This window comes from Dufourea novaeangliae, unplaced genomic scaffold (assembly GCF_001272555.1).
Source record: "Dufourea novaeangliae isolate 0120121106 unplaced genomic scaffold, ASM127255v1 scaffold8, whole genome shotgun sequence".
Taxonomy (NCBI): Eukaryota; Metazoa; Arthropoda; class Insecta; order Hymenoptera; family Halictidae; genus Dufourea; species Dufourea novaeangliae.
In genome coordinates this window covers 9,930,199-9,946,180 of record NW_015373923.1, presented here as the reverse complement: position 1 = coordinate 9,946,180, position 15,982 = coordinate 9,930,199, and the positions used below count along the sequence as shown (strand labels likewise).

Below are 15,982 nucleotides of genomic sequence, written 5' to 3'. Positions count from 1 at the left end.
GACAAAATGTGACTTGTGCAGCCATCTTGTGTGTTTTCATCGGCGTCTGTCACAATTGCACACTTTCTAAAATTCTAATTCTTTCAATTAGAATGTGTTTATTGGCGTTTATACGGACCAGACCACCCTGTAGGGAAGTCTACCCCTGAGTTCTATACCAGTGAAAAGTGCATTTGTGCAATTGTCGAGGCTCAAGTTGGTTCCTACGAAATCGAATGTCTCTCTTGCACATCGCATATACATACACGGTTCCCGTTGATGATGAGTGCACGGCACGGAGTCTCCCCCCTTAAGTAAAAAAATATATACTTTCCCGTTTCATGTTTCATAACTATCATATTTATCCCTTAACCTTAAACTGAAGCATCGAATATTTTTATTCCCGTCAAATCATATAGATACACGCAATATGAATGGAATATATAATACTTCATTTGTGCTAATAATATTCAAAATTCATACTTTATCGGTAACGTCGGGTATTGACACTAAAATGGTAACAGGGCTACGTAGCCCTGCGAACGTGGGACAGAAAAAAGCACTGGATGATAAGTCTATTCTACACCTCGTCGGTGATACGACCGTGGTTCAGCGTAAATCTACTGAAGGCACTCAACGGTTGCGCCCGTTGCGCAACGCAAAATCCACTGAACGCAACCAATGGCATCGCCCCTATGGACATAGGAATAAATATTTCTTTTTTATTCCTATGACCATGAATCTATTTTTTTTTTAGTAGAACATCGTATACAGTAGTATACACTATTCAGAATACATGTTGATAAAATATTTATCATAACCAATATATGTCAAACGCTTCATACTGACGGTATAATAAAAGTTCATTTAATGAAATGGAAGTTTCTTTTAATATTTATAATTTTTCAAGAAGTAGCTAAAAAACAGTGGTTACGAAAATAAAAATGTATTAATTAAGATTCAAAATAAGTTCATAAATACGTTTATAAAATATTTACTCCTACACAATTACAGATTAATAAAAACTACTATACAATAATTATCATCACACTTGTAAAACATATGAACAAGTTAGTACCTATGAACATATGAACAAAGTACCTCAGAAGTAGGTACTTTGTGCATTTTTTGTAAGTCAGGTAAATGTTTAGTGTAGTTTAAAATATATGTAAAACTAAAAATACATAAAATTTGCAGTAGTAAATTCGGTACAATTCACTCTGCTATCAATATGTTCTTTAAAATTCGTTACATATGTATAAGCTTTCGGCAACACAAGATTCCCATAATTTACGTAAGCAATAATAAAATTCTACCAAGCATCTCATGTATTAATAAAATGAATCCGAAATTGGATATATTACATCACCAAACGCAATAAAATCTATCGTCGTGATCAAATAGATTGAAATTTGGTATATCAGAAGTATTAAGGTGTAGGTACTATACAATGATGTACTGTCGAAAACCCTTAATTAGTATACGATTTTATCGCAGACTGTTTCATTAAAACATAGGCCCAAATCCTGTACACAAAAAAAAAAAATAATTAGATATATTATTCGTCATATAATTAGTGCAAAAGTATGTATACTTACTAGGATTAGAGGGTGGACGTAATCTATATACGTCAGAAGAAATAAATCTTGGTGGGAATGGCCGTATTGGTGCCATCATAGAAGGGTGTCTACCACCTCTGAGAGGCATTTGCCCACGAATTGGGATCAAAGGTCCCATCAATATTGGCCTTGGTGGAAAATTCTGAAAAATAATAAATGAGTTTTGTATCTATGTATCACGTTATTAAATTTTTCATTATAAATTAAACACATACTCCGTAATAAATAGGAACAGGAATTTGTTCAATATAATGTGGCGGTGGAACTCTTTGTTCTCTAGATCTATCTCTGTTCCTTCTCTCTTCAGAACGTTCTCTCGATCTCTTTCGATACTCTCGACAAGACCTTTCATCTCTAAATGTTATGATAGTATTTTTAAACTTTGGTTTTCACAAGGTATGATATTAAAAATATAATTGAACAACATACTTATAACGAGAATCTCTGTTCCATTTTCTTTGGTCTCTCTCTCTAGAACGCGAATGATCACGACGACCTTTTCTGTTACGTTCGTCCTCTAGACTATGAGAATGCACATGTCGTCTATCTTCCTCCCTGCAACTGTCTTTATACTCCCTACTTTTATCCCTACTACGATGTCATTCCCTAAATAAGTAATATAAAAATTCCATGAAATAAAGTTATAAAGATTAGATAATATGTAAATAGATGAAACCAAAACAATTATTACTTACCTATCACTTCTGAAACTTTCCCTATCATCACGTCTGGAGTCCTCATGCCTGAAAAAGAATAGTAAATCAACAAAATATTCAATTTCCTAAACAGTATTTAGATAATACATTAATCAACTTGATATGATCGTAAGCTTAATGTCTATGCCAAAATTATATTTATAGTGCAATACTCTGTGAAATCCATATTATTTTATTCATATCCATATTAACTTTGTTGTTTATAGCGAATTATCAGCAAGTATTGATACTTGCCTGTAAACTTATACGTGTTTTTATAGTGTGTAAAAAATCAATTTGTATTAAAAGAAAAAACAAATACATATAAAATTAATTACAATGTAGATTAACGTAAAGTGTAAACAATATAAACTGAAATACATTTCTGTAATAAAGAGTGTAAAAATTATTTGTAATCACTATTTAATTACAGCATTATCATAAACAACTATTTTCATTGTTCGTTTTATTGTATTGTAAAATTTAATTCTCATCTCTGAATAGTTTTAGTTGTTTACATACAGAGATTTAGGATTACAATATGTTACACAATATATCCACAAAATCCTCCTAATGGATCCTCGTTAACTTGTACTTTTTTTGAAAATTATAAACAATTGTGCATCAAAAAATACACATAGAACTTGTAACGAGAAATGTTTAGAAGCAAAAAGAAGCAGTTGCAGTTATGTTCAAAACAGCAAATATTGTAAATGCATTGGAAAAGAATAACAGAAAAATAGCGTGATTTCTGTAGTTTTAATAAAATTATCAACAAGGATTATGCAAAGTATGAAACAAAATTGTAAAATAATTTGGCAATACATGTTATCCCTTGGAGTATATTATATTCGTGTTTAATTTAATTTAACATTTGAAGTTACTTACCTTTTGCTACTGTTATTACTGTTTTTGCTTAAATAATGTGTTACCTGAATGAAATAGCAATTTTAATACCCATGAAAAGCTTGATTAATTAAATAATCTGAAAGTGTAAATTTCTTTTCTGTACAGTTAATGGATATAATATGTTAGAAATCTATCTATTCAAAATTTAAATAGACCAAATACTATTGTATGTATCAGATACTATATTATGTTGCTTTTTTTTTTTAAATCTAAATGTTAAGAGATATCTTATATTTTTGCATCGTCCTTGAAGAAAAACTACTAGTTGATAAACTAAAAATTAAAATGAAAGCTTTGTTATTAGCATAAGCAAGCATATGCATACAATCAGGTACAATGCAAATCGTGTCCTTGCCCCATCTCGTCTTTTCTCCAAATCCTCGCGAAGCACTAATACAGCTAGAACAGAATAGATTGTAATAACATAAAACAAAACATGACTAAAAAGCAAACTAGAAGCACATTACGCGACAAAAACAAATGTGAGACATTTAAAACGTTAGAACATTATAAATCTTTAAAGTCTAAAACGTATGTATTCCATACTAAAGCACATCCATTATACATGTAAAATTTGTCTCAATACTTTGTAAGTATGTATGTCCTTCCTTTTTACTTTGTGTGCTAAAATACTTACAAATTAAATCATACACCAATTATAGGCTGGGTTACGTAACACATTTTGATAACATTGAGTCATTTACAATTAAAAGTGATCAAAACATGCATCATTATTACACACAGTCAATAGCAATACTCGGTCACATATTTATGTATACAATCTAACTTATGAACGAATATCTCTTTTTTACAAATGCTAAACATGCATTAGTATTAACATTTTGTATATGTTCATAAATTAGTTGTATACAAATATACATATCCATATTAAAGTCATAAAACCTTATCTTCTGTTACAGATAAATAGAAATATCAGTAACAGTTTGTTAATCTTAATCATAACAACTCTGCGTCTTCGCAAAGTAATATTACCAATACAGACACAAACCTAGTGTGACGAGAGGATGTACATCGGGGACTGTGATTTTGGGTTCTGACAGGACTCAAGGACGTCAAACGCTTTTTAGATCTTTTTGAGTTGCCTTCTAAAAATAAAAATTTTGCACTTGGAAAACAGAAGTAACCAAGAAGTCTAATGTAAATAAAGTATAAATTACATAATTTATATTATGTGTAACATTACCATGTTTATGTATTAACAAGGTAATTAAAAATAATAACGTTTACCTATCAGTTCTAAATATTAAACGTACCTAAATTTTCATTATCTACAGTCACTACAGTACGATGTTCTTCAATTTCTTCTGTTCTAGTTACTGATCCTTTTATTTCTTCTCTTTCAAATATTGGTTTAGCTCCTTCTCCTATAGTTACACAAATCTATTAGTATAGAGACAGTTGCATTATATATTAAACAAGCAGTTAAGCAATACTAGCAGCTGTGACAGACCTTGAAGATGTTAAAGTTGCTATTCAGACAAACTGGCTATCTTTGAACAATTGTAAGCTATCCAAATACACGTTAGATCATTTTATTACAAACTTCGGAACTGTCGCAATTTTTATTAAAATTCATTTATAGTTTATATCAATTAGTGGTTTATGAAACGAATACTACAGATTGTAATGCGTGATATACTCGATGGAAAGTTTGCGTGATATACTCGATGGAAAGTTTGCGTGGGGTAGCGAATTCCTCTCAAAGTACCGACGCTTTTCGTGTTGAAGAATGAATACTATGGTCTTTCCTACGTTAGGAAGAATTTCTCTAAACTTTGATACCATAGCCGCGAAGGCTCAGAAATCCTCAACTTGAGTCGAAGGATCACTTGTAATGATAGTTGGAGAGATCGTAACTACGCGAACCCGAAGACAACTCTTATACCGCTATTAACACATTCGCAGCCGGCGGTTTTGACGCCAAAGCCTTAGCTGGATGCCGCCTACAATTTCCATAAGTCTACAGCTGAATGCCGCAGAGTTCTGCTACTGAACTGGAGTGAATATTGAAAATATTGCTTTATGATATCATGTTTATAACCACGTATTGTTTAAAATTCGAAACAGTTTATTTAAACATGAATGCACGTCAGGGGCAACAAAAAATAGAATTTAAAATGACATGAATTTACGTCAGCAGTTGCGATTGTGTTAAGTTGAACTGACTTCGACTGCGTGATAGTGCATTATCGCAGTCCATTTTGTAGGTTTTTCGAAATCGCGTAACGTAAACAAATGTGTAAACACGGGATCTGCGATGAGGCTGCGGCTAGGCTTGCGTTCGGCAAGCGTTGCCGTAAAGACGGGATTTCCTATAAACGTCAGACGCGTGCGTCTGCGTTTAAGGTGGCTCACGAAAATTTTTAATAATTATAAATTTAGTTGAAAATTTAAGAGAACATTCTTCATCAACAAAAAATCGCAAAGTCAACGACGATAAAAGTATTGCAAAAGAATCGTTATAAAAATTTCTTTTTAACACGAACCTTATGGAACTGTAGTTGATATTGAGAAGTTAATCACTTCTCATTTAGTTACAAATAATGACATTTTCATAAAAGATTAGGTGGTTACAAATTTTTTTACGGAGATTATGATGGCGCAAAAAAAAAAAGATATGTTGATGATTAAATAAAACTAAAAATTAACATCAAAGTATGGAAACTAGATAGGCTTTTTCAAAGTTTGCAAACTGGTGAGTGTCAACGTCACTTGTGTTTCTTTGGTTTGATCGACGAACTTTCCGATTTTTTCTTAAATATTAAAAAAAAATTTGTTTTTTCCACTTATTTGTAAATTTCTTTTCCATTTCGATATTTTGAAGTAGTTTAAAATATTAATCGTTCAAATTAAATTGGTAACATTAATAAAAGGTATAAAGCGTTATATGAAGCCTCAGCTAGATACTACACCAAACGCATGAGCTTCCTTAAGGGTGCCTCTGGTCAAAGTGCTCGAAACGTGATTTTCATGAATTTACAAAATCAAACAATAGAATAACATACGGTAAAAAGTCGTTTTGATCCTTGTTACTGAACACTTGAAGAATAACAAAAATTGTATTGTTCAAATTTTACAAATGTTTGCGACAAATATATAGTACTCATTGTACTACTGTAGAAATTGAAGGTCTTGACGAGCGCCTTCATAACTTACGATAGAATTGTCTTAAGTCAAAAACCAAAGAATATTCTTAAAATATGTGTTAATGGCTATCGCCTCACCTATTCTTAATCCAAAAAAACAATCAGGCGATCTTTGGCACGTGTTTGAACAGAATGTTGCAAAAAAACGGACATTTTCACGCATAAATTTGTCCATAAAATAAAAATAACTTATCCAAAGTTAATCTCCGTAGGTAACGCGATAGCGACGTGAATTATGAATAAAACGTCGTAAGAAATTTTGAAATCGGTCTATAAATTAAACTTTTTATCGTGGCACTCATGGAAAAAGTCGCGTTTTGAGAAAAATGCATTTGAAGGTTTTTTTTCCATTCTCGAGTTAATGATATATGTGTGTATATATATATAAACGATTTATATATATATATAGAGCACTGTTAAAGTTTTTTACCTTCAATTAATTATTCCTGCACCGTACAACAACCCTCCCAAGACTTCATATTCAATATACAACTCGGCGGTTGACTTCCGCGATGCGCTTTCAATCTCTCTTGATTATAAAATTTTCAGCGTTACGACTGATATTAATATTCAATAAGTCCGTAATTGTTAATAAAGGTTTTCATCTTTCATTAAACACGCATGTCGAAACCCAGGCCGAAGTTTTAAGAATGGTTTTTTCGACAAGAACACGTGTTTCAGAACAAGTTGTCATATACCTACACGTATTGCAAATTTCGTTATAATTTTAAGTATTTATTTCTATGCAACATGTTAAAAGTCCATCAGAAGTCAAGTTTTTGTATACATACTGGGTTTACGATTTCTTGTACTTTTGGATTTAATCTTTAGAGTTTAGAGTGCTACATGCGGTCGGCGCGTTTACATGCTTGGAGGATATATACTTCTGCAAATTTTTTACTGAAACTTCGAAATAGCATTCTTGAGATGTTATACGATGAAAAACACAAATTTTGACCGGAGAGTACCCTTAAATGAGCTTTGACCTATGTCTAATTGATATATCCTCACTCTGTTCCATTCTCTTGAACGTGAAATATCTGACAAACATCTGTTTCAGATACCGGACGCACGCGTCTGACGCTCATAGGAACTCCCGCCTTTACCCCCGCGTCGTTGTTAGACGTCGCGTTCGCGTGTCGACCCCCACTGCTCTAGCGCCACGTAGCTCATAGGATGCTACAAGATAGATTTAATTAGGTTACATTAATTCATATAATTTTTTTCGGTCATAAACATTAAAGGTTCCGCGTAAATAAAAATCTAATTAAGATATCTACCAAGGGAAGTTAATAGCTTACAACTTTCTTGAGTACCAGAATCAATGAATAAAAAACGATTTATATTTGAATATTCGTAATCGTTCTAATAAAATTTGTAAAAACAGCCCTTTTTATTGCACTTTAGAATTTAATTATTTCAAGTACTTGACTAGACACTCGACCTTAATATGTATGTTTATACAAACCATATCAGGTGCTTTTCCAATGTAAAAACAGTATATTTATATATTTAAAAATTAATTCAAAGGAATAATTATCAAGTTCATTCTGTGTTTAATTTTTTAAAACACAGGTTTTTGTATTGAAAAATTGATTTAAAAAATAAAAATACAGTAGACTCTAACTATATTGCCACTGAACCATTGCTACATGAAGCACTTCCCCTTACACGTACTTTCGCGCACACAAATTCGCTCTCCCACCATGTTGCGTACGCCGGCGCACCAGCACGATCCAGCTTTTGCCCAAGCGTTGAGGCAGAGGCCATGGCGACAGAACTTAGCATGGAGGGGGCTCTAAACTCATTGCTGTTTTACTCCCAAACAGTCCCGAACATGCCAATATAGTTAGACTCTAATGTAATACTTTTTAAATCAAATTTAATGAAGTTGAATTGATGCATTCTGGAATCACACATGAAAAATCTTCATAGATGCTTTATATCTTCCAATGAGATAATAAAATCTTCAACTTTGTTAATTTATAATTCCCCAAATTCATTATAAAGAGTAAAGTCATACAAATTTTTCGTGCATCAAATATTTAGTGATGAATAAACATATTCAATAGTTGTAAAAAGCTAATTAAAATATCTATATTTTCAATTTTAAAGAACTTTGAGTTTTACTAGTTTGTCCAAATTTTGAAAGGAATAATGGAAATATTACTAAAAATAACAATTCAAATATAACTGTGGTAACTGGAAAACAGTTGGTAACTATGCATCTTCAATGGATAAATGATAATAACATTTGATTTTATATCTTCTACTGATGACTTCTATGTTTGGATATTTACTTTTGCTTCTTCCATTGTAGAATTTTATACTGTGAAACATCTTCATAGTAGGTCTTCTAGTTATTCGACAATAACATATTTAAACATGCACATTCCCACACCAGGATCTCAAGAGAATGCACAAAATATATTTATTAATTTAAAGGATTCGTAATTTTGTATGAAAAGTTAATTATTAACCAACAAATCCCCTTGTTAATATAGTTGAAGCATAATTCTTTGTGCAAACTCATAAAAAAATATATATACACAATAGCAAGCAAAAAATATTCTAAGCAAAGCGGTAAACACTTTAAATAAAAAATGTTGTGCTTACGTATTGCACATTACGTGATTGCTATAGTGATCCAGCGTTGTATTCCAAATTTGCTATGCCCTAGATAAATTAAGACTGTTATTATCTTCGTGAATCAGCGTTACACTTGTGTAAATCCTTCGATATCATAGGTGATTCATTATAGCATCCAAAACTATAATCTTCATGGCGGTAGAAGTTATTAGAATTCACCATCTTCAAGCAGCATATTTCATGAAGTGAAGATTTCAAAACAAATTTTTTATAACGGAATTATGTATTTCAAAAAGGATAAAACGAATCCAAAAAGCAGATATTGTTCCCAAACTTTAACTGTCCAATTGTGATTCATAAAAAACCCAGAAATATTAATCTTCAGTGTTGATTTCATTTTGTCAATCTCTTTTTTCACATTTCTTCACAGAATAACTAAAATGTTACTGAAAAATAAAGTACATAAACAATAATTTACCCGCTCTCCTTTTCACCACCACATCTTCAGGATTGACAATATCCCTTTCAAGATCCATGGTATTTGATTTTCCAGGTATATTTCTATGAATATCTACTTTGATTCTTCGTAGCTCTGTAGCACTAATTTGTGTTCCTTCTGGTCCTTTAAATAATGGTGTTGTTCCATCCGATGACTCTAGTCTACAATGTAAAAAATCAAGCATTTATGTCCACATACTGAACTTCTGCAGAAGAAACAAAGTAATTAATGTACACTAGCTATTTTTTTATCTCAGCCTGTGGAAGCAAGATTTTTTTAGATCATTATATCCATAAATAATATTTCAAACTTAAATGCTATTCTACATCAAATATTAGAGATTTTAATAAATTGTATTATACATACATTTTGTAGGTATTTACCTTTCAGAAAGAACCGGAGTTTTTGTTGAACTACAAGTGGATGATCTTCTATGCCGACTTTGTGGAGATTTGCTTTTACTTCTACTGGGACTATGACATGGAAGTTTCGGAGGCGGTAAACCTTTTTCACGAGCCCGTCGAAGTTCGTATTCTAAAATCTTTTTTCTTTTCAATCGTTCATGTTCCCGTACCCGTTCTTGTTGGATTATCCACTCGCGTCTCCGTTGCATCTTCTCTTCTTCTGTTTTTGGACGTGAAGCACCGTACTCTTCGCCTCGTGAAGATTTTTCCGATTTTTCTTCGTGATGCGAAGAACGTGATATATTTCGACGCATTTCTACTACGGTGCACAAAGGATAAATTATTAAAATTATCATTACTAATAACACAAACGAGATATAAGAATAGACCCAACATCTTATAGGACTTGGTGTCCCACGAAAATCACGCTGGTACGAGCGCACTTCTACATAAACGCTTCCGATTTCAGGAACTCTTTACGTTCGACCACGTTCAACACCGTGATAACGAACAGTAACAGACTGGAATACTGAAAATTACATTGCATGTTAGATCTATTCTTATATCACGTCTGTGCTAATAGATAAATCAAATCGATTTAAGGTTAGATGCACGTAACGATAAAATAAAACTGCACTTTGATTACGAAAAAAATTACCTCTTTATCGTATAGAAAAATTTCGATTGAAGAACAAGAGAACGAACGCGAAATAAAAATAGTTAAATTTGCATACGTTACAATGCTTACAAGTATTACTTAAAGATTGAAGAATACAGATACACAATATATCACACACGACACGCACGCTACACAAATCACAAACCGATTGAATGCAATTGAATGCATATCTGAGCTTCAGTTTCAATTCAATTGAAAGTAGGGGGAAATTCCAGTTTGAACTTGTCTCACCTATAGAAAACCTGGGTACTGCAAGGTCATTACAAAGGGCTAGAATACCTGGCGAACCTTTTTGACCTGAGGCTGAAATTCACTGAAATTCAGAAATCGATTTCAGGTACCTATGTATTTAGCAGGGGGCGGCACTGGGCGGCACTCTCGTGTTAACGAATCGACAGTGTTTCTATCGGACCCAGGGCCAACACTCTTATGCAGGGTCTGCAACTCAGAGGTTTGGCTTGGACGTTTTGCAGCGCCGTTGGTGATATGAGTCGGTACTAAAACGAGTGCCGGATATCCGGGACGCGTTTGAATTTCGGAACGATTTATAATAGACGAGACAGTGAATGACTGGCGGCTACTGTATGAGATCGTGTATAATAAATTTGAGTTATAATAAATTTGATATTAGGTGTTCGCAATTTTAAATATGTTTATTAAATTTATTACATAATATACGTATATTAGTATTAATAATTACTGCTCTTGTGGGTGAGCTGTCGTCACGGAATTTGTTTTACCCCAAATGTAGTGATATAAGTATGCGATAGATGGAGTTGATAGCGTCTATTTTGTAGGGAGCGGATACTGCCGTCTGTCTCCCTCCGTAGTGTCGCCTTCTCCCGCAAGGAGAAAGAGGCGCGTGCATCGCGTTGCCGCCTGACGCACACGACTCGTAGACAATAAAGTCTTTGTTCCATACACGTGACAGTATTATTTAACCTCCGCGCTACAGTGGCCGGGACGTAATATCCCTAGCGTCCCTCAACGCCACATGTGAAACACTCGTGATTCGATCACGTTCGTTCCCAATCACGGTGATTTTTCACAGTGATTCGTGATTTCTCGTGATCGTTTCTGATTGGTGGAGAAACCTAACAGTTCTTTACACACGCACATAATATGTATATTTTATATTAACGAAATTAAAACAAAAATTCGAGTTATATCATATAAAGTGAAGGAATAATTAGAAACAATGAAGAATAATGAATAAATTAATGATTAAAAATTATAATCTACATGTTACCTAGCAAATCATTCTTTTAGAATTTCTTGTTTTTTCTACTGATTTTTACAAACACAAATAGTAATGTCATTCATCGTGAAATCATAGTGAATACGTTTTCCTGTTTAAAGATCAAGAACATACGATCGCAATGAGCAAATTCACTCAAGATAAAACAATCGCAATCACGGTCGTAAATGAAGTTAATTCACAACCGTGATTATGATTCGGTGATCACTGTGATAAATCACCGTTAGTGATTTTACACGCCATCTCTAACCGAAACCGTTTTGTAATTTGATTATTTGTATGCAATCCTTTAAGAAATAGCAATTCTGTGTGAAATTTTCACATACTTCTATATTGATGAAACTGTGCGTTCTATGTGGTAAGAGACCCCGTTTGTGTCAAAAAGTGGGGTCATAGAACCCCCGCAGGAGGCGCCAGAGACCTCGTGTGGTGAAAGCGTGGGGTCAGAGCCCCTTGCGGCGAGAGCGTGGGGCCACAGAACCCCCGCGGAGACGTCAGAGACCCCGTGTGACTATAGCGTGGGGCCACAGAACCCCGACAGGTGGCGTCATAGACTCGTGTGGTGAGAGCGTGGAGTCACAGAACCCCCACAGGTGGCGCCACTGACCCCGTGTGGCGAGAGCGTGGGGTCATAGAGCCCCCGGAGGAAGCACCAGAGACCCCGTGTATGTGAGGAAGTGGGGTATAGTACCCCCGGAGCATGCGAAGTTTTGAAACGTGATCGTTTATCGCTGTGTTCGTACCAGTCTCGAGATTGGTCTAATGTTGCTCGTGCAATTGTCGAAATCTGACTGACACTTGTCCGTGTTCCCGTAAACAAATTATACAATAACCCGAGCAACCATAGCAGTTTCTGCAGATACTACTACAGCTCAAGTTTAAAAGACGTAGGCAGTAATTAGTTTCTGTAGTAACCTGTTGAACCAGACAACTATAATTAGTATAAGATTGTACAATATTTATGCAGTTATATTTAAGACAATTCGATGAAATGAAGCTTATATTACATGACGTATGTTTATTGGAATATACATGTATACATATAAATTATAATGATATAAAAGTTTGAAATACAATACTATGCGCTACGGTACAATACGTCTATTCGATTCAATTGCTCCCTTGCGACTACAACATCATGCAATCCGCGTTCGGCGCAGTGCGCTAATACGAAGGCCAATGAAATATCACTGTAACACTTGAAAAAGTTTCAAAGTTCTATTTATATCATTGTCCTGTGAAAATTTTCATACTTCCAACAGCATTCATATACCAATCAAAGAATTTACAGAATAAGGAAAAGGAATCTAAAGTAATGTTCAGTAGTTCCATACATCTTCATCTCGCATAATTTTCTAAAACATTCAAAGTAATAGACATTTTTACACTTTGAATCCCATATCGATTTCTAAAATAATCCTAGTTCGATGTAACATAGAACGTGGTTTTATGAGATAGATTCGAAGTTCGCAGCCATTAGCTCGATATTATCCTCAGTTTACAGTACTTTACCGATGATAATACCGATTGCCCAGGCCTCACCACGAGGAGGTTGCTGCGAGTGGAGGCCCAAGTCAGGTCGATGGAATCACAAGTTCTACATCTACCCACCTTTCACAATAAACCTTATAAATAACTTAAATCTTAACTATCTAATACTATCGGTACTAAAATCCCTCGGCGGATGACTTCTTTCTTGAGCCTAAACCTATAAAAGACTAAGTTCCCTCGTCGGTTGTCTTCGTTCTTCAGCTTAGAACTAATATTATCTTAATATTCTAATTAATACGAATTAATGCTATTAATACAAAATAACTTAAATTAAACGCAACGTAGTCGCTAATACTCAAACGAAAGAGATAGACGGAATGGAAAAAGTTCCATCGATCATTTCGTTTGCGCACCTAATATTCTATGTACCAATTTTTACAAATACGAATAGTAATGTAATTCATCGTAAAATCATATTGATTATGTTGTTCTGTTTAAAGATCAAAGACCTACGATCGCAGTGAGTAAATTCACTCAAGATAAAGAAATCGCAATCACGGTCGTAAATAAAGTTAAATCACGACCGTGATCATGATTCGGCGATCACTGTGATAAATCACCGTTAGTGATTTTGCACGCCATCTCTAGTTTTGACATTCCGTAGGTCCGTTAAAGGTTATGTGAGCTATTAATCAGACTGAATCAGACGAGATCTCATCTGTGGTATAGTTTGAGTACACGATAAATAATTGTTTATACTCTTCGTAGTACCATTTACACGTAAAGGTGTACTTACGTTTATGTAATTGTGCATTTATGGTATACAATTTCACGTGAATAAAATACAGTTGAATGACAGCATAATTTACATTATCATTTTGTGCAGCTGAAATTGTTTGTAGCACAATATGATGCTTAAAATGTGGGAATCTGCGGATAAAATTGTGAGGAAAGATGTGATAAATCCTGGATTTTTTTTGTGGAAACCGACGGAATGCGCCAGTTGCGGTGTTCTTATTGAAAATATACAGGTTGTTAACACATCCGCAGATGATTTGAAAGAAAAATTTAATTCGACTATTTTAGATGGTACAAATGAAAAAACATTAGTTATTGGTGAAGCTAATTGTGAAATAGATTGCCATATTGAACGAGCAATTCAAATGATGAATATACATGAGAAGAGTGTAGTCACTTTGAATATTTCATTAGAAAACAATGATAAGCCTTTAATTATAAAATTCGAAGTAACATTAACTAAAATGGAACCATATGAGCCAATCTGGGAATGGACACCAGAAGAAAAGTACAGAATAGCATTAAAATATAAAGAATTTGGTGTTGTTTTGTTTCAACAATCTAGATGGGTTGATGCATTTCATAAATTTAGTAAGGCTTGTAAAATACTTATAACATTGGAACCAATATATGATTTAAAGCTAGACAAAAGATTGGAAGGGGATATTAATAATTTGAGATTGGTATTGTATAACAATATGGCTGGATGTCAATTGAATCGTAAAAATTATGAATACACTATTTCCTTGTGTACCAAAATTTTGAATAAAGAAACCGATAATGTTAAAGCTTTATACAGAAGAGGAGTAGCATATGGAAGTTTAAGAAATGTGGAAAATGCAGTTGCCGACTTAAAAATGGCTGTTACATTAGAACCAAACAATTGTGCTGTTAAAGAAAAACTTTTAATTTACAATACTAAAGTGCAAGAAGCAAATGAAAAATTTGAAGACATGGTGAAAAAAATGTTTAAGGTATAATATTATTGTATGTGCTGCAATTATAGGCATAAAATATATTTGTATTTTATAAATAGAAAAATATGTATTTATTTTTATCCACAATAATTTACACTAGAATTAGATTAAATTATTTAGAAATTACAGCTAAGAAAATCTGTTGCATTATGCAACCTTAACACTAGGTTTATCCTTATTATTATTTCTATTACAATATCTTCATTACAAAAGCATGTTTAAAATATTTGTTGTGTACATGACGAATGTAGAAATGTTGTATTAAATAGTTACATTACATTATTTATCAATAGATCTTGTTTTAATAACTTGGTGAAGTTTTCTATTGCAAGTCATATTATATTTTCAATAAAGTGCTTTAAAAATTATATCCTTATTTTACCAAATTTGCTGTTAAACTATGTTATCATGTTGCAAACGTTAATAGAAATACTTTTGCATTACCAAAATATTCATTAGAAGTTAAAGTACGCATGAGGAAAGTAAATTATCTTCTCTCGCCCAGCTGTAATTATATGGTGAAATTAGTTGAATAATACATGCATGAAAAATAACAATGAGGGATAGTGTAATACAATTTTGCAATTCTTATAATTAAATAAAATGTAAAAGTATCATCAAGTAATTTAAATTCTTATATGGCTGTAGACAAATTACTTTTAAATATACATATGTAATAACACCTTTACCATGATATATTTTTACAGAATTTTAAAAATGTCTAGTAAGTTGGAACATCTATATTATAATAATATTTTTCATTAAAAAGCTTTTGTTCACTACCATGTAAATATTGCTCAATGAGGCCATCAATGTTCCTGTTATATCACAGTAAAAGTGATCACTAAAAAAATGAAAAATAAAATTTCCTTATTTAAACCTCCACCATATCATTATTACAATCCTTAAAATATAAAA

At 33.0% G+C, this 15,982-nt stretch overlaps 2 protein-coding genes across 2 annotated transcripts; one reads left to right on the top strand and one right to left on the bottom strand.

Moving 5' to 3' along the window:
• Positions 1 to 1,312: 1,312 nt before the first annotated feature.
• LOC107194978 (peptidyl-prolyl cis-trans isomerase G-like) lies at positions 1,313 to 10,641 on the bottom strand. Its single transcript, XM_015584707.1, is given in 10 exon segments — positions 1,313 to 1,505; positions 1,578 to 1,740; positions 1,814 to 1,952; positions 2,028 to 2,204; positions 2,294 to 2,341; positions 4,212 to 4,308; positions 4,477 to 4,587; positions 9,437 to 9,618; positions 9,841 to 10,180; positions 10,610 to 10,641. Coding segments are annotated over 9 exon segments (1,272 nt in total). The 5' UTR covers positions 10,176 to 10,180; positions 10,610 to 10,641; the 3' UTR covers positions 1,313 to 1,485.
• Positions 10,642 to 14,064: 3,423 nt separating this feature from the next.
• On the top strand, positions 14,065 to 15,067 carry LOC107194940 (peptidyl-prolyl cis-trans isomerase FKBP62). The gene has a single exon (XM_015584650.1). It carries the CDS (start codon positions 14,198 to 14,200, stop codon positions 15,065 to 15,067), a length of 870 nt encoding a protein of 289 aa, XP_015440136.1. The 5' UTR covers positions 14,065 to 14,197.
• Positions 15,068 to 15,982: the final 915 nt, after the last annotated feature.

What these genes read in the sequence shown, in the direction of transcription:
- LOC107194940 (XM_015584650.1), top strand. Translation starts at nt 14,198, where the DNA reads ATGATGCTTAAAATGTGGGAATCTGCGGATAAAATTGTGAGGAAAGAT.